The sequence below is a fragment of the Narcine bancroftii genome, chromosome 1 (genome assembly GCF_036971445.1).
Source record: "Narcine bancroftii isolate sNarBan1 chromosome 1, sNarBan1.hap1, whole genome shotgun sequence".
Classification (NCBI taxonomy): domain Eukaryota; kingdom Metazoa; phylum Chordata; class Chondrichthyes; order Torpediniformes; family Narcinidae; genus Narcine; species Narcine bancroftii.
This window is the reverse complement of record NC_091469.1, coordinates 195,727,960-195,754,389: the sequence shown is the minus strand read 5'-3', so window position 1 is coordinate 195,754,389 and position 26,430 is coordinate 195,727,960. Positions and strand designations below refer to the sequence as shown.

Genomic DNA, 26,430 nt, shown 5'->3' with positions numbered 1-26,430 from the left:
GAAATGTATCGACGTGTTGAAATTCTCATTGACAAACTATCGGTAGAAAAATAATAACGTTTCCAAACTCTTGAAATAGAATATCAGACATCGAATCTCGACCTCCTGTTCTCCCCTGATTCCCCACTCAGTTCCGATTAAATGGAATACTGGCGTGTGACTGACGCGTTCCTGACAGCTACAGGAATTTACATTTAAACGCACCACTCTCAAGGAGAGACATTCCATTTAAGCGGCAATCAAACTTGGTTTTGTGACGATTATTGTACAGCCAGGCTGCAAGACACTACTGTAAACAATGTATATTTAGATATTTTAAGATCTGTCATCGAAATGGAGGAGCATTCACGAAACCGGGATTGAAAACAAAAGTTCTGAGACAATACACCAGTAAAAGGGGTGTGGATAGAAATGGATTGATTGAGTTTTAGAATGGTTCCAAGCAGTTTTTTTTTTAATTCTTTTAAACCCCGCAATGATCACTTGTTGAGCTTGGGCACAGGAACCCGAACGGGTTATGGATCTCTCTTTCTACCCCCCCCCCCCCCACCTCTCTCTCTCTCTCCATCTCTCTCTCCCCCTTTCCTCCCCCCCCCCCCCATCTCTCTCTGTCCGAATTATTCTCCTTTTCTTTGTTTCCTGCTGGGAGCTGGGGCGCCGGGGAACGCCAAGATCCGCTATCCATCTGTCAGGCTACCGATGCCGGGGTGCCGCTCCCAGGCTGCCGTAATAACAGCTGCCGGCTCCAACTCAAACGCAGTTTTCAATAAATAATCATATCTGTAATCGTGGACAAGGTGGGGAGGGGGGGGGAGGGGGGGGGGTAGCGCTAGGAAAAGGACTTAGACATCTCTCCATCCTCAAGGTACATCCCACCTAAAAATCAAAACACAGCAAGAATCTACAAAATGTGCGCACGGATAAAACAATACACTCACGTGGTCTTTCCAGTTAATACAGAGAATTCGTCGATCATTGTAACTTATTTTAAAATAAATAAATTGTACAATTTAAATGCTGAGTAACAACAAAAAAGTATTTTAAATAGTGCAACATCACCGATTACTGTTTTCATACCATGAAGTTGATTTCCGTTTTGTAAAAAACTATAAATTTTTTAAAAGAAAAATAATAAACTATAGATGTCAAGGATGAATTAAAACATTTTTAAATTAAGACTTTTTAGCAATCACAGTTAAAACCCTCTCACGTTTTTACACAAACTTTGAAAATAAAGACCATAAATACAGTAGAATACAATCTTTCTTAAAAATTGTTTCACTTTTTTTAAATACTGGAGCTTTCTATTTTAATTCTTTTGATTTTTGTGTTGCTTCCACGAAAGTCCAAGCGGGGTCGAAGCGGCTCATCGAGGTTGAGGCGGCCGAGGAAGGACGCCTGCGAGACCGGGAAGAGGCGGAGGTTGCTCGCCTCCCGCTGCCAGTCCGTGAATAAGCACTCGAGGGACAATGGGTCGTTGGATGACGGGATGAGGAGCGGCGGGACCCCGATACATGTACATGGCAGTCGGATCTAAATTGGAAACGACGTTAGGGTGGTAGAAATAAGGAGATGGGAACATACGCTGCAGGGCTGAATAGTTTCCGGCCTCTGCCAAGAGTTCCAATCCCACTGCTGTCTGTCTTTTCCATTTCGTCCTGTTGGGAAAGGGGACACGATTAATTCTCCATTTGCAGCTAAATCGGAGTTAAAATTAGTCTAATCTTAACGCAGCATTGCAGCGTGCTTCCACAGACCAATGTTCACAGCTCAATTCTAGACTTATTTCCAGTGTGTGGATTAGTTGGCCTAGTTTAACCGAATAAAACAAACTGGGATCCTATCCCGACGAGTATGCGGTCAGAACGGCCAAGGTTCTGTTCCCGGCAGCAGACAGTGATTCCGAGACCTTGGGAAGCGTTCAGAGGCTAAATAAGTCTAGTCGTGCAATCGAGACCCGTCTGGCTGTCAGAATTTGCATGTATTTATAAATATTGTATATTAAAACGTTTTACACCCCACAGCCTTTTCTCACTGTTGTATTTGGGTAGAACTAGAAGCCCTAAAGCTACCACCTCGAGGTTCAAGATCAGTAGGTTTTCAACGGTTACCAAGTTCTTGAGCCTCTCCCCTTGTTACACTAATTAGGGACTGTTCCGAAACCACAAGAGAACTGTCTGAAATATTGCAACGTAACTTTTTTCTTGCACTGGGGTATTGTGAATATTTATTACCTATCTTTTGTATTTAATATCTACCTTTTAATTTAATCTAATATATCTAATGACGTGCCTGCAGCAAGTAAGAACTTCGGTGTGTGAATACATTGTATAATGTATATGACATTAAACATTCTTATTATCGTTAAAAGCTCTGTATGATATCTTAATACGTTCATTAGAAATAGCTGAATTTTGACACCAGAATTTCACACAGGTTTTTGGCGCCGCTATTATTTGGAGAAGTGATTCGATGAACTGTGATAATATTAACTAAGATGATTCCAACAAGCTTCCGAAATCCGGCAAAGTGAGAATCGGTCTGATGTTACCGTAGACACTGGGTAAGGGATATAGAGCGGGGATTGAAAGTTCATTTCCCAACACCACACTGACTTTCCCAGGGCTTGTAAGTAGTGCAGGAGGGGCACCCTCGTTCCCAAGAGGTGAGCTTCTATCTGACCTCCCACTGTTGTTTAATTACATTCTTAAATTTCCTCCAGTTTCTTAATTCCAAGTCCGGGTGCTTTATGAGGTAATTTACTCTGAGTCGAAAATGTTAATGGAATTGAAGAGGGGATCACATGAAAGGACAGCGACCAATGCGGAGCCCAGGGGCTTATGCTGATCTCATTCATTGACACCGGCTTTTATCATCCGCATGCAAGATATTCACTATATTTCACGCTGCCGAAATCCCAGAATATTTGCAACAAGTTCTGTTTCCTGTTCTTAAGCTTTCTCACAGATCAGTTGCATTCAGCTGCCTGAGTCGATGAATCCAGTCCTTCCGAATAATCCAGAGCTGGCCCCATTCAACCTGTCCTGATTTTGTTTGTGGTAGCTCCATCGTAAAAACCAGAAGCAACATTCTCTTTTTTTAAAAGCTGCTCAAAAATTTTGAGATCATGTTTATGGAAGGTGGGGGTACATTTTGTTGATAACGTTTAGTTCTTGATTCTCTTTAACGAGATGTCAGGCCCCGTAAAGAGGCATTTGTCAATCATCCTAATTCCACATCTTTTAAGTATGTTCCACTTCTCCTAGACTACAGTAATAAGGATGTCTTAATGGACGGAAATTGAATGTGTCAGGCCCTAGGTCTCGAACCAGAGTAGGAGCTCTGGTAGGTGAATGTTAAGTGCTGGAACGTGATTACAACAGATGTGATTCCAACTTATCTCTGTCCCTGAAAGGGTTTGGGAAATTATGTCTGATCACCTTGCAAGTGTTCAATTAGTATTGCGCGCCGGACTCTAAGATGGTCCGTGCCCTTTGCCCGGAGAGATCCGGATCCAAATGGTTTCAATTGCCGAACGAATTCTTAGATAAAGCAAATGTAGGGGCAGTGCTCCGTTACCCCGCAACTTTACAAGCAGTTGGAAGAGGAACTGAGATATTTGACCTATTTGCACCGAATGCGACCAAAAGATCTCCCCCCGCCCTTCTTCCACTAAGGACGATATTTGGGGAGGTGGGTGGAAGATGTCGAAGCATTCGCGGTATCATTGATTTCACCACACAGCCTCTGTTTCACAAAAATCGAAAGTTTCGGATAGAATTGCTGCAAAATGTCTGATCATTCTCATGAAATATGTCATTCGTGCAAGAATCCACTTGTGTAATCATATAAAATTAGCAATATTTTGTGGTTAGTGTAATTCGAATCCACCTCTAAAGTTCCACTAACATCTGATCTGAGAGGGAACAATCGAGTAGTAGGGAAATGTTTTGTGATCACGCACAGATTTTGGAGGATATTTCTCGATGGCTTTAATGGGATTACAAAGGCTGACTCCAAGCTGTTGGTAGAGAGAACGGCAAACCATCTCAATTTGGTGAAAAGACTAACGCAACCATTGTCAAGCGGTGGGTTCCAACGTGTGGTCTTGTAAACCGAATGTGCTTGTGCGCGCATGTGTGTTATAGATGAAGACGCACACACAGAAAACTAGTCTCACTGGCATTTACCCTCCTCCGTTGTTATAAATAAAAGACACTGCGGAGTAATTCGAACAGTTTGCTGGAGGAAATGGGCGAGTCTAGCAGCTTTTGTGGGGGTTGGGAGTGGGGTTGGGGGAGGATGGGGACAGGACACCCTGACAAGGCAAATTTTGGATTGGGTTTTCAGTGAACTTTCGGAGTAACTGCAGCTCCAGGTGTGGATACTTCCTCACCCACCCCCCACCCCCCTCCACCCAACAGACCCTGTCTAAATCTATAATGCGCGCTTTCCTCTGGGATCAAACTAACGTGATTCCTTCAGTAAGATTGTTAGCGGGTCTAGACGACCAATTCGACTTGATAACTGCTGGTTCCCAGTTTAGGTGCATGCACGCCTTGCGCAATGGAAGGGAAGTGTGGTCCGGGTGAGTCTCTCCCAACCAGGGGCTGCGAAATCCAAATGTAAACTCGCGCGATTTAAAAACAAAAACCTGCTGGTTTTATTTATTTTCTGAACTGTGCGGCTGCATAACTGGACCATAAGAAATTGGATAGTGCAAGGCCTATCGTTCAGGCGTTCATTATTCTTGTATCCACGAGGAAGACTTCAATCTTATTTTAGTTCAATTACAACTAACTCGGGTTTACTCAGCTCAGTAGGAAACGTACATAATAAATATTGCACTTCGAATAAAACCCAACCACATCTCACGTGCTTTTTGGGATTGGTCGCCGACGCACGCACATTTTGAAAAGAAGATTCTCGTTCCCCCAGATCCAGGAACTGGATCATTTCGCCTCTGCGGCTGGTCAGATGAAGCGATCATTCGGCCTAGTTTTCGAAATATTTTGGTGAGCGGGTGCTTGTTAAAAAAAATTATATAGCATTTTTATCTAAATTATCTTTTTAAATTTAGATTGGCAGATTCCTCCTCTCTTGAGACATGTAGAGCGTTGCCCACATCTGCAAGAGGCTTCAACAGAAATTATTCTTTCCCTGCTTTCGCATTTTAAATTTGTATCACCCTGTCCCCCATCTCATCGCGAGATGACCATCCTTTTTGGGTTTTTTTGATTCAGTTGGGAATAGTTTACCATTCGATTGATTCTGACATTAAAATATCTCCTTGTTAATTCACGTTTAGAGAGAATCCTCATCCTGACCAAGCCTGTAGTTTTCTGCGTTATCTTAGTCTCTCTTCACTCTTCTGTAGTTTATTTACTGCCTCTGGCTCCATCCAATGCTGCAATGTCCCACACGTTGGAGCTGCCCCTGCGCGGGTGCAATGGATCCCATTTACCACCAACTCATCTCCTGAACCACAACACCCCGAGAACCGGGTCGCCCCATCTCATACCACGAAGCCTCACTCCCCACCCTGTTCTTTCTCCCCGCCCCCTGTTCCCTTCTCCGCTTCCTTTCCCACCTTGTCAATGTTGGGCAGCCGCAGGTCCTACTTCTTGGATCCGATTGGAGTCGCCCACCCACCTCTCCCCGTGACTCCTTTCTCTGTATGGGATTCAGATCTCATTTTCGACCGTGTATGTCTGTAATCTGAGTGTTTCTTCCTGGGTTCTATAAGAGAAGCGCTGGCCACCACATTTCTCTTTCGGCTGACACGGCGTGATTTTTACCCCCATACCAACGAGATCTATATCAAATGCCTCCTCAAGCGGGTCTTGTGGTCAGTTTACGTTCGCCACCTGGTGTGTTTATTTCATATTGCTAATTAGTGTGACTCACCTCCTGTTTTGGTACCAGGTTTTGACCTGGGTGTCTGTCAGGTTCAGCGAAGCCGCCAGTTCCATCCTGTCTTGTACACTGAGGTACTTCTGCCGCTCAAAGCTCCTCTCCAACTGGGCAAGCTGGTGATCAGTGAAGGCAGTGCGGGCCTTACGGGGTTTCTTCAAGCGGACGGGCGGGCTCTCCCGGCTACTCGAGATCTCCCTCTCCGCCTCCTCTTTGACTGCGGAAAATGAACAGACAGTTACAGAGCACACTAGCATTTCTGATCCAGTGCTACCTTTGCCGGCCAGCGAGCCGCTCTCCCCACGCCGTGAGCTCTTTCTTCCCATGGCAAGCTCCCAGCTGTGATCGGAGCAAGTTGGAAGAAGCTTCACCTCTCCTCTGAGGACCCTGCTTGACACAATGCTATAGTGTCAAGATCTGATCATCACCAGGAACAATAATAATAATTATTGGTCGAAGAAACACTATGATCGCTTCCCTGAAAGAGATCATATATTCTTGGTGACTTCGAATTCAATGAAAAGTGCGGGTGCTTGGGGCTTGTTCTAGACTCACAGCGGGAGTCCGGTTAATTCCTAGAATACCTGTACCACTCTTTTTTTTTAACCTTCTTTCTTCCCCTGGCGATGGTGTGGATCTTCCACTATTCCTAATACTTTCTAATTCCTGGAGAATGTACGCCTCTGCTACTCTCTGTCCGCGTGGGCACATACCCCGTCTCTTCCACGCACTAATAGCTTGTAACCCCCGTAAGGAAATATTTTCTGTCTGTTATTATGTGTTGGCACATTAATTACGAGGGTTGTTTGAGTTAAAAGGACGCAAGGGTCGCTCAGCAACGAATCCTGGCCATCCAGGAGGCTGCAGTGATATTTTTCCGAGTTCATCGCTGAAGTTGTACTGTCCCCGCAGGTATGGTATAAAGGGTACGTCGACTCGGTCTTTGTGTTTATTGAGTGGGACTTGCTGCTAAGAGAAAAGGGGCGCGAAAGGGAAGAAAGGAGAGAAGATACTTGAATCTAATTCCACGGACCAGGAAGGAAATAATCCATTTAATTGAGTCACCAGGGAAGATCCGGAGCTGATTTAAACAGCAAGCCGGCCGATTAGAGGCTCAATCTTCGCACTACCCTTAAAAAAAACCTGATCGCAGGATTACCTTGCAAATTTACACCGATCGCTTGAAGCTGACTGTGTCAATTAGTCGCAGAAAACTGCGGGATCCCGCACAAAGCAGCTCCATTTAACTCATGTTTTACAAATTAAATCCCACCTCCGTCCCGACAGTAACGAACAAAGCCGATTAACGCCAGAATCCTTCCAAATAAAACTGAACATAGGATTGTTCCGCATATTAAAGTGAAACCTTAAAACCGGACGGGCGAGCGACCACTTGAATAAAATGCGAACTGTAAAATATTCCGCTTCAACCCCAACTCTACTTTTCATGTAGCTGCGACTGATGATTTCTGTAGCTATTGTTTCTGCCGCCTCATCCCACAGGGACGGGTTGGCGAGGAATGCGTTTGCCAGGACGAAAAAAGTCTCCTATTGCCTGTGAACATCCAGGCGCGTCCAGATGCAGATAATTCTTCCCTTCAACACTAAACAATGGATTGCCTGAGCTCACTGTCCACGCTGGTGGGAAGTCCCACGCGCTTAAGACAACCAGGATCAGCGTCCACAGACTATTTCACGGCGCTCCAAGTCCGTGCCGTGACCGTAATTACCAGTTAACGTGTTCTCAGTGGAGGTAAGGTGCGGGGGTGAAAATACATTGACACAGACGCGAAACCATGCCAGGGTAGAATGAAAGCAGCCCCTCCAAACTTCGGATAACTCTCACTGGATTTCACCAAGGGAAGTACCGGCTTCAGGGCCAGAATATATAGGATTCATTTATCGGAGTAATTGCAGTAATTTTGGTTTCGAAACCACGAACACAATAGTGAAGTTAATGGAAACTACCTTCCAGAGATAATCAAACTTTTATTGTTTTTGAACATAAAAGTATATTCAAATAACAATAAATTCGTTGCATTTATTTTATTTTTCTACTAAAATTCCAAAAAATCTGGATTTTATTATATTGGTCTGAAATAAAATCACACGCCGGATCTCTCTTTTTGTTTACAATTCATCAACTCACGGACTGGTACAAAACCGGCATATGGTTAATACCGCGTGTTATTACAATCGCCGTGATTCCAGTAAAAATCGTGACTTCATTGTACTGCACATTATCGAGAATCTGGCCCTGAGATCGAACGATTTCACAAGAAACGTTTCGTTTCAGAATGAAGGAGAAGGAGGAGGGAAGAACAGGTCAACACTTGCTTAAAAGTCAAAACAGTCCTTATCGGAGGTTTGAAAATTATTATTAACAACGTTCACCTTTTTAAAACACTTCGTTCTAAAATATAAATCAAGAAAAACAAACAGTTTAAACAAAGAACTGAAGTTTTCAACTCAATAAATATAGACGTGATGTTCTCCGTTCGACTAATTTAATTTTCAATTTGTGTTGCTTTATAAAATAATAAACTTCAAACAAAGTTTAAACTGCAGCTGCTGATTTTAAAGCTGATTTTTATTTTGCTAAAAATCGGCTCATATTTGAAAATCAGACACGACACTGAATCTGTAGCTGCAGAAATGGGGAGCGGTTGCATTTTCATTCGTGTTGAGATTGACGTTGGAAAGTTTGCCGTTTCCTCTTCAGTCTGTTTTTGTCATGTTATATTGAGTTCCGGTCCAGTATAACTTAGTGGTCTAATGTGATTCTTTTGATTTATGTTAAGTTGCACCAACTTTGACAGGCTACCGTTTCAGAATGACATTCGTTTATTCATGTCTTTCAGTTGATTGAATGTTCCTGATGCTGTTTAAAGTCTTGCGCGCTGGGAGCAGGTGAGACCCAATTTTCTCTTTTTTTTTTCAAGTTTGCTCTCTGTACTTTTTATAACTCTCCCTCCCACACAGACACATCTTTATTTATTGATGGAGGATTTGCTGTAAGCTCTGAACCATTTCAACACTGATAAATAAGTTCTGACGGTTGAAAGTATCTGTCTGATACCAGGGCTCTCTCAAGTCCCATCACACCTCATACCTCCCAGATATCAGTTTGCCTGCGGAATTCTTTCTGACATTATTCATGTTTACCAGCTTTTACTGCATCTGTTCACTTTCGACCGGAAAGATTTAAACTTAGGAAATATTGGGTTTTACTCTTAAGCCATCAATACCCAATATCCACGCTTAAATATTTGTGTTTCAAATAACTTTTAACTCCTTAATGAGTCTTCAGTTTGTAACTCACGGAGCGTTACGGGTCACAGAACGATGCACTTGAATTTTCCGCTTATTTGGCAGAAGTTTATTTTTGATTCCATTCAAAACGACAAAGATATTATTAACTTTGTTTATGCAATGTCAAGACCAGCGAGACCAGTTATGTTTATTTTGAGGACTTACTTAAAATACCAATTGTACAAAAATCTGTCATTCACTCTTTACAGCATCCAGGAAAACGACGCATTGATAAACAACAAAAAATAATCGCGCCCTCAAATGTCATATTTAAATACTGTTTCTTGGAAGTGACTATTTAAACGTTTTGATAATCAACACCAAATGAAATAAAGTTTTTAAAAATGGCGTCTTATCTGGGAGATGTAAATGTACCTGAATATTGACAAAAGAAGGGTCCAGAACAGCCGATGCATTCGCTTATTAAAGCAGCGTGGAGAGTTTTCCGTATCTATTTTTGTTATTCTTTAACCGAGAAATTAGATTGTACACTAATGCTATCACCTGCCGTGATAGTCCATCCTCTCGGGGTCATAATGCCCGTCCAGCGATCGTCGGTGGATTGACACTGCGCTGGCGACTTTGACCGAAAGGTGCAAAGTTAGTGGTGGAAGGGAGACAAAAGGTTCGGATATCGCAGATACCAAACTCGTCGAGGCCGTCAGTGTAAAAGGCAGTTCGGTGTTTCCTTCACAGCACAAAGCACCGGAATTAATCCAGTGCCATTGTGTGAAAAATTTAATTCGCGTTTTAAATACGGAAGGCTCTGTCCGAGAAATTTTTTAAAAAAAGCCAATGCACTTAAATGGGCAATATCCAAACTCAGCCCGCTTCAGTTGTTCAAACTGTGGTCTGTTTGGATTAAATGAAGAAGCAATAGTTTTATTCTGAAGTTCCCTACACTCTGAGCCTTTAATGCCTACTTATTATCATTATATTCCTACATCTTCCCAGAAATCCTCTGTCCTCGGGCTTGAATGATTTGTTGTGGCGGAGACTGACCTGCTTTTAGCTTACCTTTATATTCCGTGTCCGAGGAAGAATTTTCCCTTTTGTCCAGTTTCTCTCTGAAATCCTCTCCCTGTTTACGCGCTGTTTCCTGGGGAGCCTGACTGCTGCTGGAATACGGGGCACAGGCCGCCAAAGGTTTGCACTCGCCCAGAATGTCTCTAATGAGGAAGGAGGAGGTGGCATTCCTGGGCTGGGGAGCGGCACACAGCGGATGCGGCTGCGACTCGAGTCCGCCAGCGGCGCCCGGCAGGGGCGGCGGCGTCTCGCCGCACTCGGTCCCGGGCGAGGAAGGGGAATCCTGCTCGCTGCCCACGTCCGACACTGGGCTCAGGCCACCTTTCATCTCCGAAGGTGATCTGCAGTCGCCTATCATCGAATCTCCTTTGCCCAGCACCGGGCTGACGGGCCGATGGGATAAGATCGAGTCAATCCCAAAACTGGAGCCTTCCATGTCTCACTTTAAATGGTCATTTGGAATAAAGTTGACTGAAATTCGGTGGTGAAATCCTCCCGCTTCCAAACAGCTATCCGGAGAAATGAAACCTCGACTAAAATTTCCAAAAGAAAGTTGGTACAAAATCTGGATCTCTTTGTGGCTTGAAACTGTCTAGATTCTAGTTCAGAGGACGTTTGGGTGGCGATTGCGTTTCAGCACCGTGGACAGAGGCAGACCCGTTCCTTGAAGGGCCGTTGCTCGCACACCAGATTCCCACCTCCCCGTGACACTTTAGGACGAAAATGTACTTCTGTCACTTTGCGAGCGATTTTTTTCTCTCTCTCCTTTTCTTTCTAATGCGCCTGTAACACGTGCCTGAGCAGAAGCGCTTCTGATTGGGGCTTCTCCCTGACATCACGGTGACTACGGAACCGATCCTGTGAGTCGAAAATGAGAGGAATCAGAAATTAATGACGCCAAGTTTACTTACCTGCTGTTGACGCAGTTTGATCAGATAAAGTAATAATTATTCGCGGGGTGGCGAGGAGTAATGGGTGGGTGCAGGGTGCAAAGAGAGTTTGCCTCAGCCAGATTTTGCTTTCGTTTGCCGCGGCTGTGTGGAGAGTGAGGAGTTTTCACAAAGTTGCACGATGCACCTATATTACCATCTGCGGTGGGGCTTCAAGGGGTTCAGTGTATTATTTCTGAGTTGGGTTAAGTATTCAAACATTCTCACCGGAGGTGTTGGTGGCGGTCAGCAGCAGCCAGTATTCACGGGTGAAAATCGTGAATATTGTGTGACATGAGAATTAGACCGACTTCCACAATTCTAGCCGTCACTGTCATTCAAAGGCCGAATACCGTTTAACAGCCGAACCTGATTTCATAGCATTCCTAATATCATTATTTCTGCCGTATTGACCAAGAAAAATAATTACATCAAGAGATTACGAACAAGTACAAGCCGTACTCCTGCATTTCAAAAATACCTTAATAACGGAAAGAACTATTATTATGAGAATGATTATTCATCTTCTGGGTCTTGGCGAGGTAATATCTATCGGAACACGATAAACGTGTGAAAGGGGCATTCTGACGGCTCCGCGTATCACTGGTCTCAGGAAGGGACCGAGAATATACTTGAGGTTGTGGCATCTTGCCTGCACCAACTCTTTCATTCACTGCCTGTTGCACCTACAGACGCGAGGAGAAAGACGAGTACGATCGGGTAGAGAGAGGGAGTCTGAAATCTTAAGTGTTCACTGTTTGTTTCAGCGCACTGGTGGGCTCACTATTCGTCGCTACACTTCGACTAATTTTCATTAATTACTCGCCACTTGCCACAAATCTCACCACATGGAAGAATATCAACACTTAAGAATCTGCTACATTGACAGACATCACTCCGAACCTCGGTTTTCAATTAAAAAAACTACTACTTCCTCTCAGCCTGTTTGCCTCTCAGTCAGGGGTTGGGAATCGCTTTCTTTCTGGAGGTCCTGTTATGATTTTTAATCTCTCTCTCTCTCACACACACACACTTTCTCATTTCTCTCACTCTCTCTTACACGCTCTCTATCTAATTTCTTATTTATTTTGCTGTCTTTTCATAATCAGTAGAATCTTTCTCTTTATTTATAGACATCCTATCACCCCCAGCGTGTTTTTTTAAAAAAATAAGGTACATAACTGGTATCCGCTACATTCACCGGGGAGCGGCTGGCAACAGGGATTTTAAGCAGGGGAGTTCACTGATGGAAAGTTCGCTTACCTCAGGGACGAGCTCTTCTTCAGTATATTTACCAGAAGTGTCAGCTGGCTACGGCTACAATCACTAGACGAGTTAGCTAGTAACGTACATTCACCAGGGAGTTAGTGAATACCAAGTACATTCACCAAGTGAATTAATTGGTGTCTGACACATTCAGCAGTGAATTTACCTGGGACACCTCATACCAGGGGGCAGGACTCTGCGTGGCCGGAGAATGATGCAATCTGTATTGATTTACGCATTCCACGAGTGCCCGCTTACACGGTGCGAGCTCACAAAAAGGAGAGATCATCGGAGTGTAAGACCTGGAACAGCTTTGTGTCTTGACCTGAGAGCTACAGACTCAACTGGCTTAAATCTGTGCACCTGCTGTTCTGTCCTTTGCAATATATTCAGAAACAAGCCATCGCTGAATTGTTCATGTCAAACTACCCACGAGTATGCAAATAAGATTTGTCTAGTATTTTCTCCATTTCTATTTTACCCCAGCCTCCACACTGAGCACGAGCGTTCTTCCGCTGAACTTTGTGCGCCCGTATACACAAATGATCTTGAATCTTTAAAATGTGCACGATGCATCTGAAGCTACGAGTTTGTTTTTCGCGTTTGGATGATAATTCATGATCGTATTTGCATATTACAAAGAAATGCATTTTTTCGCACTCCCTCCCTGTCCTTTATTAGTCTGTGGGTGACCTTATTTTCCAAGCGTATTTCTCTATATTTGAACTCGCCGTGAGGCCGGTCCTGGCGCTACCTCACATCTAATTCGCTTACAAGAATTCGTGACTGAATTGTTAACAATTTAACAATTCACCCGAGAATCGCGAATGCAGAACATCGCAGATGTCAAAGTTTATAAGGTGGGAATAGGAGTCACAGCCCCAGCAATGACCACGAGCAACGAATGGCCAAACCTTCGTCCGTCCCTCCCATCCATAACTCTGCAGAAGTACCTGTACAAATCTGTAGCATTTAAAAGCGAGTGTTTATTCGCCGATTACCTTTATACACGGTTTGATGGCTCATTCTCCCCACCCCCTTTAACCTTAAGGTTACAGCGATCGTTTACCTAATGAGCCAAGTGATGTCAGTTTGTAAAACCACTGTGCCTCAGAAGAGTCCATTCGGTCCATTCTGTTTATGCTGGTCCTCAAGAACTGTTTAGACTAAATCCAGTTCCCAATCGCTCCCGAGGTTACGGTACCGCAAGAGCTCGTTCTTTCGAAGAATGGCGATATTTCTGCCTCGACCATGCACTGTATTGGAGGCCCCACTGGGGTAATGTTCCCCCCTCAACCCTCCTCGGATCAATTCACTCTGTCGGTAATTTCCCCCTCATTCTTCCTTTGGTATCGCGGAATTTGTTAAAGGACTTTGGAGAACTCGCGTAACAGCGAATTTTAGTATTTGGCTAAGTAAAATGTTCCGAACTAGCAAAGATCAAGGTTAGAATTTTCCAAATGCCAAGTTCTTTCTTGCACGGCTGCTGAGCGGCGACACGAGGCTTCCACGAGTCTTAATCTGCTCAGAAGACCAAATAATACCAGCAAAGTGGCTCCTCTTCCCAAAGAGCCCCCGGACCTCCATGTGTTGAGCAGAACATGTGTACGTGAAGTGGGTGGAGGATCTAGGTATATTGCAGTGGATGTTCGAGAGAAAAGAAGTTGAAAGTTTGCAGCGAGTTGCGAAAATCTGGAACGCGCCGCCTGAAGGGGAAAGGAAAGCGATCCCACAGCAACTTTCAAAGGAGTTGGCAAAATGAAGGAGGGAAAGTTGCAGAGTGAAGTGAAACCAGTTGGAGAGTTCTAAATAACCGATACTATGGAACTCTTGTCCTTCTCCGTACGATTTCACGACACCACCGAAACTTTATGAAGTGGGTTTTCGAAACGAAATGGGGAGATTTATTTTTTATGTTGCTCGCCCATGCAGAGTAGATCAGCCAGTAATGGGAATGCCAACCTCTACTGACTTCGAGAGCCATTTGGATCTATTAGGATTCCATCTACATGTTCAATTGTACGCTTTAGATATTTCGCTCATTTGTGGGTTAAGTTTGTGACCCCATAACTGAGAAGAACAATCAGAACGGTCATAATGGAGGCAGGAAGATTATCAGCCATAGACAACAGGCTCTTTAAACTTTGAGAAACAGTTGGAGTTACGGAACAAAGGCGCCTAAAGCTCTCAAAAGCATAGATTCATACCTGCGGAGCGAAGTGTGAATCCAATTCAGGAAGATTCAACACGAATTTACTTGACGTAAGAAGAGTTTCATGTACAAAACTAGAGAATCAGGCGCTTCATCCAGAGGGCGCACGCGGCGAAAGGGTTTCCTTCAGGCATGTGTCAAAGATCTGATGGAGAAAGCGGGAGAATGATGTTGGAGGCTGCTCCACACATTATATCTGTGAGCGAGTTATCTCATTACTACATACCCAGATTCCTATCTCTACCCAGCCAGGTAGCTCATGGATCTACAGACTCATTATATTCAACTTGATTTAGATTTGAAGCAGGAACTGTATGGACAGTTTCATAAGAAGACCAGGTGGGACTAGTATGGGTGGGACATTTGGTCGGTGTAGGCAAGATGGACCCAAGGGCCTGTTTCCACGCTGTATGACTATGACTTACATTTGAACCGAACGACTTATGTTGACATTTCGTCGCGACTTGGATGACTTCCACGAAAATGCAGAATAAAATATTGTACAATGCCCTATTCTCGCTGCTTATGAATAATAGAACCATAGACAGGTCCCTTCAGCCCTTCTAGTCTGTGCCAAACAATTTTTTGCCAAGTCCCACTGAACTGTACCCAGTCCATAGCCCTCCATACCTCTCCCATCCACTTGCTTTTCCAAGTTCATCTTTAATGTTAACATTAAGCCTGCATTCACCATTTTAGCTGGAAGCTAGTTCCACACCCCACCAATCTGCGTGAAGAAGTTCCCCCTCATATTCCCGCTAAACTTTTCCCTGTTCATTCCTTTGTCCTCTGGATTGTATCTCACCTACCTTCAGTGGGGAAAAAAAGCCTATCTACATTTATTCTATCTACCTTCCCCCTCATAATTTTAAATACCTTTATCAAATCTCTTCTCATTCTTCTACACTCCAGGGAATAAAGTTCTAACCTGTTTAACATCTCCCTATAACTCAGTTCCTAAAGTTTGGGCAACATCCTAATAAATCTCTCTGCACCCTTTCTATCTTATTGATATATTTCCTGCAATTAGGTGACCAAATACTTTGATTTACGAAGGCCAATATTCCAAAAACTCTCTTTACACCCTATCCACCAGTGGTGCCACTTTCAGGGAATTATATATGTATTCCCAGATCCCTCTATTCTACGCACTCCTCAGTCAACTTTCCTGGTAACCTCCTTGAAAGATTCTTCAAGAGTGGTTAAACACGATCTACCACACACAAAGCCATGTTGACTATCCCTTATCAGTCCCTGGCTATCCCAATACTTGTATACCCAATCTCTTTGAATACCTTCAAAGAGATTTGAAGGTTCATCGGCCTATAATTTCCAAGGTTACTTTTGGAGCCTTATTTTAAACAACTGGACAACGAGAGCACCACACACATGGCCAAGGACATTTTAAATATTTCTGTCAGAACCCCTGCAATTTCTACACTAGACTCCCTCGAGGTTCCAGTGTCCAAGGTCTGTGCGAATTGCATTCATCATTTATGAAAATGGCTGTAAATTACATTTTATTTTGTAACGTGTCGATCTAATTCCATATCATGCATTTCAGTGAAAATTCGTTAACGAACGCTTGCAAGGGTTCAAAAGAATGTCATTTGGTAAGTTCCAAACTTATTGAGACTAGGCCTGTGCTGAGTGCGGGGGGTGGTGAAGGGCGGGGGGGGGAGGGGGATGGAGGGGGAGATGATTCACTCTATCAACAAATGGCGTTTTAATTATTCCCCCTTTCCGTGGAGAGGTGTATGTGCGGAAAGACCCGTGCTGTAGGTGTGTTCGGATAGAGACATTCGCCTCAATAACAAGATATTGTTGTTACATTTTGGACCAGAATTTTACCGCGAGATTTCACATGCCGAGCATTTCCAGATAAGATTAAACCTTACAGTATAACATCTTCTGCTTTGGAATTTGAAAGATTTAAAAAAGTCAGATAAATCCGCAATTTGGACAAACCCTTTGTAACTCACTATGAACAAGTCAAATAAAGGTGGCCAACAGAAGATCCTGGGGGTGGGTTGGGATGCTAGAATCCGAACAAGTCAAGTGAAAATCACGAAAATTGGGTTGATTTCAATGCAAATTACGAGGGCAAATGAACTCATTTGTTGAAGCAGAAACTATTTCATGAAATGAATAAAAACTTCATGTTGAAAAACACAAAGGATGCAGATGCTCATGCTGGGACCTTGAGTGAACAAAGAGAAGCTGGTGGAACTCAACGGTCCCGAAAAGTTGACCGAGCCATGGGTGCTCCCTGAACTGCCAAGTCTCTCCATCTTCTTTTTCTTCACACAGAATGTTCATGTTTGCCGATGACTGGAGTCCCAGCCTCTTTCTCGTACCCTTCCACCGCCAACAAGGACACCCTATTGCCGGACACGGGCTTACTCGTGAATGACGATTGGTTGAGCGACCTGGACTCCCAGGAGTGTTTACTCATCGTATTGCTGTAGTCGGTGTCCTTTGGTGGGTTTCAGAGAGGAGAACTTTAGCTGTGGAGAAGAAGAGCAAATATTTAAGAGGATATATAACATGCCACGGTCCCAATATCAGGAATAGCAGTCTTCACAACAGCCACCACACGAGCAACATCCAGGGAGAGCATTTATCCTAAACTCGGTGACCGGCACAAATCAACAGAGTGTACAGAATTCTTGGTCAAACTGGAACATGGATTTAGACACTTAAATTAAACAAGAAAGTCTGCAGATGCTGCGATTGTAGGGTAATCGACAAAACACGTGGAGCTGGACAGCGACGGGAAGTCGGTGCGTGACTGTAGCTAAGCGAGTAGCAGGAAAAGCGGGATAGGCTTTTAAAGCATTGTCTGGAGCCCGTTAGAAATGAACAGCTCAGGATAAGTAATGAATGGATGCCGACTGAATTCATAATGTTTCTCTGTTAGCAGGGTTGCAACGTTATCTGGAAAGTTGTCCGACTGAGGCAACAAACAGCCAACTCCCCAGAACTTCACCACTCGTTCCGGCTGCAACATTTACTGTAGATCCTACGGAAAAGGGGAATGTTTCAACCGAAATAGCGGTCAGCGCGACGCTATTAGAGGCCCAGCGAGTTTGAATGTTCTCCCCGTGTCTGCGTGGGGTTTCCCTGGGTGCTCCGGTTTCCATCCATCCTCCAAAATGTATAGGGTTGTAGATTAATTGGGCAGCACGAGTTGAAATGGTCGGAATCGACTTCCACATTGTTGTAAATAAAATACATAAACTTGAAATTACCCCGTTGTTTATAATGTCGTCATTTTTATGGAAAATCTTATTATTCGTTATTTTCTAAAGTAGAGGGATCTTTTGGGAATATATATTTAAAAAGAAACATTTTCACAATTGGTCGATTGGCTCCTTGATGTGGTGACGAAACGAAGAGGCGAGGGATTATTTGAAAATAATTTGCCTGCCTTGGGAACAGACGAGATGAGCTGGTGTCACATTTTAATATGAATGGCAAAAGTTCGGAGCCCATATTTATTCCAGGAAACACAATTCCGACCTGATGCAAATTGTAGCTTGGGTTAATGTTGGATAACAGAGGTTAAAGTTAGATGGATACGCTCAACTAGTATTCCAACTGTCGAACTTTTGAACTATTAGGCGAGTGAGAAAAGACAACCATTTTATACATTTTATCGAAGAGTGTCAGATGAAACACATCAAGAAATACATAGATAGATATGTAAAGACGATTCTTCTTTCAATTTGGATCAGAAAATGCTGGAAGCACCCAGTAGGACGGACGAAGAAGTTTGAACCTGAAAGGGTGTTGTTTCTCTTTCCAAGGACGCTGTCTGACCCGGTAAGTCTTTTTCGGAATATTCAGATTTTCTTTTATATTTACAGTACCTACATTTTTTAAAAAAAAATATCCTTTTGCCGTGCTGTAGTGTTTCTCAACTGACTGAATCTCGCCTCGACTACTGTGGGGTTTTTAAACATACGTTATTAAAGCATTGGAGATAGTTTGCTGATTATACAAAAAAAAATAGCCTCCTGTTAGTCAGTGAAGAGGAAACTGGGCTGCAGAAAGATACAGATACTCTGGGCATAAAGGTGAGAAATTTAATCCCATCTGGAGAAATATGAGGACTAGATTTGGGAACAGGACAAGGGACTGTGGTAAATGGAAGGATACCGAGCAGTGTGAAGATCAAGATATGTCCATAAGTTCAAGATCTTTCAAGAAGGTAGGTAAAATGCACACTGTATGGTTTCTTTCAGTGACGAAGTGACAAATATGAGAATAGAGAGATTAGAATGGGACAGTACACAAGACAAGGCAGACCGTTTCTTGAGGAATGCAAACAGCAGTGGTTCTCAATCTTTTTCTTTCCACTCACATACCACTTTAAGTAATCCCTATGTCATAAGTGCTCTGTGATTAGTAAGGGATTGCTGAAGGTGGTACGTGAGTGGGAAGGGAAGGTTGAGAATCACTGCTCTTGACCCAATTGTTACTGAAATATTTTGCTTGAGAAAAATTGTCATTGGCCCATTTCCTTTGGAGTTATGAAATGAGGTACTATTAAAGCAGTGGTTTTCAAACGTTTTCTTCCCACCCACATACCACCTTAAGTAATTCCTTACTAATCACAGAGCACCTACAGCACAGGAAAAACTTAAAATGGTATGTGAGTGGAAAGAAAAAGGTTGTGAACCATTGGCATACAGCATACTGTTAGTAAAGTGTGATTGCACTGGAAAGGATGCAAATTATACTTATGAGGACTGGAAATTTTTAGCTTTGAAAAATAATTAGATAAATGAGGATTATGAGGCAAGGGTAGTTCAGGTATAAGGGCCCAGGTGGCATAAATAGGAAGTATATAATTCACCCCCTGAAAAGCTGCAAAGGTAGGCAATCTTAAAAATTTATCAATGTCCATCGTTGCTGTCATTCCGCACACAGCCTTTTAATTGGCTAAAAAAATCTAATAAAGTAAATTGAAATTAATCGATTACTCAGCTTCCAATTTGGTGTGGTCTCAGATGAGCCACCAATTTTGTTCCGTATTCAGACAGCAGTAATAGAAAATTAGCCAAGACAGTGTTATATAAAATAATATTTTATTAATCATCATTAATATTACACCTTATCTAACTTATCAAAAGGTAACCCCCAACTATGTGTGTGTGTGTGCACGCGCGAGCGTGTGTGTAAGTAAAATTCCCAAACTATTACAGTTCAGGCCCAATTCTGGAATATCATTTCAAAGCCCAGTCTCAGAAAATTCAGTGTTTTTTTAAAAATATTTTACTTAAAGTTTAAAATCACATAACATAACATTAGTTACTACATTTTAATACAGACATAATGTGATTAATAATTTTTATATAAAAACCACCCCAGTAATACACTCCCTCCTCCCTTCCCCACCTACAAAGAGAGAAAAAGGAGATCATTATCTAGTACAATCACTTTTAAAACTTTAAAACTTCTTGGCTGCAGGAGTGGCGGCATCCATCAAAGCGGACCGAGAGATCAAATTTTAGCACCAATAATTTTCAGATATGGGCTCCAAATTTTAGCAAAAATAAAAAATTGTCTCTCAAATTATATGTAATCTTTTCTAAAGAAATACAGGCTTTCATTTCATTATGCCATCTTTTCATCCCTAAGACTGAGTCAGATTTCCAGGTAATAGCTAAATACTTTTTAGAAACCGCCAAACACAAAAATTCAATTTGATACATATTCAATCTCAATCTTAAAGCTATAGGGTTAATGTTTCCTAGAAAAAAAACATTAGGTCAAAAGGTAAAATTATTTTTAATATCTGCTCTAAAATCAATTTCATTTGCAACCAAAAACTTTTAACCTTAGAACAAGTCCAGGTCGAATGAAAAAAGGTACCTACTTCTTGGCCACATCTAAAACATAGATCTGAAGAATTAAGTTGAAAAATTATCAGTTTGTACGGAGTCAAATATAATTGATGTAAAAAATTGTACTGCACTAATCTACAGTTGGGTTATGATTTAAAATTACCTAGACAATCTACTTTAGAACTATTACTTACTAAAGATGATGCAAAAAAATTCATTTCTGAAATGTATAAGTTGTTACAAAATGCCTAAACCAGATCTTCATATATCAAGAATGAAATGGGAATTGGATTTAGATAGAAAGATTGATGAAAATGTTTGGAGAAATTTGTGTAACGATTGTGTGACTAAGAAAATCCAGTGTTGACATGCAGGCTTTAAAGTATTCAAAAAAAGTAATCATGGGGTAGGTGGGAAAGGCTGAGGTGACAGACTGTTGTAAGCTCAATTCTTGTCAAGGTGTTTCCAGAGTTATGTCCTTTTCGGGTCTCCCCTTTTCCTGATGTAGGGGAAACAACATGAGTGATTTTCACAAAGCTTCCAGTACTCTTTCATGGGTCAGCCAAAATAGTGACCTTCCCTTTTGGTCATGGTGTGGCACACTAATCCCCCTTCAAAAGTGACAGTTCCTTTGGCCATGGTGGGGTGTACTCATTCTCCTTACGGAGAGATATCTGACCAATTGTCTATTAACATAGGAGGCCACTTCAGCACAGTATCCCTTCAAAGAAATGCTTCTCCAAGTGCTGCTTCCTTAAAATGGCCACTGATCAAATCAAGTACATTTTCTCTAACATATTGATCACATGGTCTCTGCACCTGTGTTTTCCAGGGCCACTTCCTCTCTCTTCAGAAGCAGAGAATTTAATTACACACTGTCCCCAGCCTGTCATCCCACAGTCAATGTCAAAAGATTGCAGGGCTTGCACCTTGATTTGTTCTCTTAAAGTGACAGTCCTATTCAAATGAAAATTAACTGAGAGCACACAATAGGACCCACCAACAGAAAATATTTTGCGCTGTAAGGCAAAATTTTAACTGCAACCTACAATATTTGAAATAACATATTCACTATTTACATGACATAATGAAGACAAATATAAAATTTTTAGTAACAGTGTAAACTTTACATCTTTAAAGGCAATCAGCAATTACATTATCCTTGCCTTTAATTTATCATGAAATCATATTCCTGTAGAATGACTCTCCAGTTTAACAATAGTCTATTCTTGTTTTTCACTTTACTCAAAAACACCAAGGGCTTATAGTCAGTATATACAAGTGATCCTTCAGCTGTGCTGATAAAAACATCAAAATTCTGTAAAGCCAGTACAAGTGACAATAATTATTTCTCTATAGTAGAATGATTCTTTTGATGTTAATTGGATATCTTGGATGAGTAAGCCACTGGATGGTCAATATCATCACAACCATTCTTTTGTAATAAACACTGCTCCTGCAGCTTTATCACTAGCATCTACTGCTAAAGAAAATGGCTTCTCAACATCGGGTGACGAGCACAGACTGATGACATAAAATGGCTTTCAGTTTGTCAAATGCTTCCTGACAAACTTTTCACCCTTCTTCAAAAGGTTAGTCAAAGGAAAGCCAATATCACCAAAATTTTTAAAGAATTTTCTGTAATACCCTACTATTCCCAAAAACCTCCTAACAGCTTTCTTACCCATGGGAATGGGAAACTCAGAAATCATCTGAACCTTTGCCTGGACAGACCAACTCACCTTGACCAACAACATAGCCAAGAAAAGTCACAGTAGCATGGCCAAATTCACTTTTAGCTAAATTAACAGTAAGGTTTGCTTTTGAAAGTTTGTCAAATACTTTCTCTAACTCAGAAATATGTGCTTCCTTGTAACCAAATCATCAAAATAAGCATCCAACTGCTCCAAACCTTGAATCACAGAATTAATCATTGTTTGGAATGTCCCTGGAGCATTTTTCATTCCAAATGGAAAAAACAATATATTCATATAACCCTGATGAAGTCACAAATGCAGAAATATCTCTACCTCTCTCTATTAAGGGAACTTTTTAATAAGTCCATCTTTGTAAGAAACTTAGCCTTTCCAACCTTGTCCACACAATCATCCATCCAAGAATAGGATAAGCATCTGTCTTCATTACTACATTAACTTTTCTATAATCGGTGCAAAATCTAATCGTCTCGTCCGACTTTGGCACCAGGACACCAGGTGAACTCCAACCTAATGTAACCATGACTAACATATATTCAATCTCTTGATCTACCAGTTTGCACTTTTCAACATTCATTCGATATGGATGTTGTTTGATAGGTTTGGCATCTCCAACATCAACATTATGACAAGTTATTGCGGGCTCTCTTAGCCACATTTGGAAATAGGTTCCTGTTCCTTTTCCTGGGGCTGTAGATGAGCCAACTTAGCACCCACATTCTGCAAAATAATCAAATTAGACAGAAGAACTGGGACAATGTTTTATTTGAAGTGATCCTCTCGGGAGTCATCTTGTGCCATCTCAGGGTCCCTAAACTCCTCAGTTTTATCAACAACCAATTAATAGTTTATCCCCGGTTTAAAAGTTCTCATCCTTACCTTTTTATCATACCAGATCTTAATTTTCCCGTGAGCTGTTTTCAAATTCTATTGGGCTAATTCACAGACTTTCTGCAAATGATCTTTAAATTTTGAGACATAATCTAACAAATTCAACTGCACATGCTCATTAACCCATTGTTCCTTCAACAACAGTAAAGGTCCTCTAACTTGGTGTCCAAACACCAGCTCAAAAGGGCTAAAACCTAATGATTCTAGTACAGATTTTCTTACTGCCAACAAAAGCAAATGAACATCCTCATCCCAATCTTTCACATTTTCAACACATAAGGTCCTCATCATGGTTTTGAAAGTCAAATGGAACCTCTCCAAGGCCCCTTGAGATTCTGGATGATATGCAGATGATGTGATCTAGTTCACTCTCAATTTATAAACCATAACATTACTTCTCTGGTCTGATTGGATCTCTTTTGGCAAACCAACTAAAGTGAAAAATTTCACATGAGCAATTGACACAGTCTTAGGTTTAATATTTTTAAGTGGCATTGCTTCTGGAAATCTGGAGGCTGTGCACATGACAGTTAACAAATACTAAATCCCAGCTTTTGTCTTGAGCAATGGGCCAACACAATCCACAATAACTTTAGGAAAGGGTTTCCAAAAAACAGAAATAGATTTTAAAGGAGCCACTAGGTGACTCTGATAAGGTTTCCCCACAACCTGACAAATGTGACATGTCCAGCAAAACGTCACAACATATTTTCTTAGACTATGTCAATAAAATTGATTCATAATCTTATACATTGTTTTCTTTACACCAAGATGACCACCCAAGGGCATGCTATATATGGGCCAATGTTAAAATTCTCATCCCTATAGGCTTTAGGAATTACAACCTGGTGAACAACTGCCCATTCTTCATTGGCAGGGATATCAAATATCTCCACTTCCTCATTAGCACCCCTCCCTTAAAATAATATCCAACTAGCACTGTCTTAATTTCCTCTTAAGAGGGAGCCTTATCTCTCACCTTAGCAAGATCAGCATCTCTGTTCTGCCCTGCTATGAATGCTTTTTAGGACAATGGCAAATTCTTACTCTCAGGTTTAACACTAGAACTCTGGTTCAAACCGTCTGCACTGGCAAGCTTCTTTTTAGACATAGCTCGCGTCACTGCACAGGCTGAATATACAGGTACACCCTGACTTAAAACTGCAATTGGGACTGAAGGATCAGTTGTATCTTGAAATGTATGTAAGTTAGAATTTTGCCCATGCACATGGAGTACCAAATTATTAAAGCAAACTTTTTAATCAAATGTTGCATTTGACAAATTATAATAGGAATACAGGGCATGTAAGAACCAAATTTTGTGTTCTTACCTTGTTAGTCAGCATCCTGGGGTCCATAGGTGGGACACAGCCACCTTGATTTCTTTGCACATGCGTGAGTCTTCGGTTGGTGCATGCACGGTGGGTTCACGTATGGGAGTTCAGTTGGCGTATGCGAAAGTTAAGCACCCTTACGACATTGAATTCATGCCCTTAGCTCTCGCCCATGCACCAACCAAACTCCCATACGTGAACCCACCGCACATGTGCCAACCGAAGACTCGCGCATGTGCACAGTAATCAAAATGGCCATGCCCAGCCTATGGACCCCAGGACGCTGAATAACAAGCTAAATATGCACATTTGGCTCTTACATGCCCTGTATCCCTGTCATAGTTTGTCAAATACAATATAAACCATGTAAATTTTATATTTTTTTATGAAAAAAATATATATGTGAAGATGGTTGTAAGTTGTATAGGTTGCATGTCAGGGAGTACCTGTACATCTGAATCTGACTTGGTTTATATCACTGCCTGGCTTGGCAGTCAACCTCACAGCAGGGACAATTTGTTTTTTTAAAAAAACTTAGGTGGATATTCCACCTTACCCCTCTGGAAGGTTCCACTTGGCACAACCCTGTGGGTTAAAACATACTTATCTGCTCATTCAGCAGATTCTTGCCAAGTTTCCATTTCTTCCTCAAACACTCTTTACCTCTCGGCTTTCTCCCTTCTAAGTTTTTCTAAATCTAGCTCAAAACACTTCTGTTTCTTGGCTTCTAATTCTAGCTCAAACTGCTTTTGCCTCTGCATCTCTGTTTATCTTCTCTCTCTCAACCTCAAATTGAAGTTTGTTTAACTCAAACTGCCTTTGTGTTCGCTCTTTCTCTTCGTACTTCCCTTTTAATACAGAATAGACACCTGTAACTTTCTGGATCTCTGCCTTTTTCATTGATTGTTCTACCACTGCAAATTTCAACTTTAGTGCGAAAGTCAACAGCTCACTCTTTTTCGCCCCCTGAAACTCTCCAAAGGTAGATGATCTTAAAAACCTATCAATGTCCATCGCTGCTGTTATTCCACATATAAACCTTTTTAATTGGCTAAAAAATTCTAATAACTTAAATTAAAAATTAATCAATCACTCAGCTCCCAATTTGGTGTGATGTCAAATGAGCCCTCCAATTTTGTTACATACTCAGAGAGTAGCAATAGAAAATTAGTCAAGAAAGTGTTATATTTAAAATAATATTTTAATTTATTAATCACTAATAATATAACACTTTATCTAACTTATCTAAATGAAACCCCCAACTATATATGTGTGTGTGTGTGTGTGTGTGTGTGTGTGTGTGTGTGTCCAAAATACCCAAACTATTACATTTCAGGCCCAATTCTGATATGTCAGTTCAAAGTCCAGTCTCAGAAAACCCAGGGTTGACACACAGACTTTAAATTGATTAAAAAAGTAATCATGGAGTGGGTGGGAGAAACCGGGGTAGCAGACTGTTGTAAACTCAATTCTTGTCAAGGTGCTTCCAGAGAAATGTTCTTTTCAGATGCATGGTAACCAAAACTCCCCTTTTCCTGGTGTAGGGGAAACAAAGTGAGTGATTTTCACAAAGCATCCAGAACCCTTTCATGGGTCAGCCAAAATAGTGACCTTCCCTTTTGGTCATGGTGTGGCGCTCTAATCCCTCTTCAAAAATGACTGTTCCTTTGGCATGGTGGGGTGTACTTATTCTCCTTACAGAGAGATATCAAACAAATTGTTTATTAACAAGAGGCTAGTTCAGCATAGTATACCTTCAAAGAGATGCACCTTTAAGTGCTGCTTTTTTAAAATGGCCCCCAATAAAACAGTGTTTCTTTAACATGTTGGTCACATGGTCTCTGCACCTGTGTTTCCAGGACCACTTCCTCTCTCTTCAGAAGTAGAGAATTTAATTACACACTGTCCACAGTCAATCTCAAAGGTCGTAGGACTTACAGCTTGATTTGTTCTCTTAAATTGATAGTTCCACTCAAATGA

The 26,430-nt window shown here is 41.8% G+C and overlaps 2 protein-coding genes across 2 annotated transcripts in view; both read right to left on the bottom strand.

Moving 5' to 3' along the window:
* Window positions 1-1,211: 1,211 nt before the first annotated feature.
* Window positions 1,212-10,741, bottom strand: LOC138736945 (barH-like 1 homeobox protein). Its single transcript, XM_069887194.1, has 3 exons — window positions 10,243-10,741; window positions 5,908-6,130; window positions 1,212-1,658 (listed from the first exon to the last, which is right to left on the bottom strand). Exons 1-3 carry the CDS (start codon window positions 10,685-10,687, stop codon window positions 1,367-1,369), a joined length of 960 nt encoding a protein of 319 aa, XP_069743295.1. The 5' UTR covers window positions 10,688-10,741; the 3' UTR covers window positions 1,212-1,366.
* Window positions 10,742-17,090: 6,349 nt separating this feature from the next.
* Window positions 17,091-26,430, bottom strand: part of cfap77 (cilia and flagella associated protein 77) — a 177,901-nt gene continuing 168,561 nt past the window's right edge. The window contains exon 7 of the mRNA XM_069887127.1: window positions 17,091-17,165. Within this exon, the coding sequence (XP_069743228.1) occupies window positions 17,106-17,165 (60 nt within the window). The 3' untranslated portion in view covers window positions 17,091-17,105. The remainder of the gene's footprint in view (window positions 17,166-26,430) is intronic.

Coding starts and splice junctions, on each gene's coding strand:
- LOC138736945 (XM_069887194.1), bottom strand. CDS start 10,687: ATGGAAGGCTCCAGTTTTGGGATTGACTCGATCTTATCCCATCGGCCC. Junction 6,131..10,242: donor CTCGGACACGGAATATAAAG/GTAAGCTAAAAG, acceptor CATTTTCCGCAG/TCAAAGAGGAGGCGGAGAGG. Junction 1,659..5,907: donor ACCTGGTACCAAAACAGGAG/GTGAGTCACACT, acceptor CTTTCCCAACAG/GACGAAATGGAAAAGACAGA.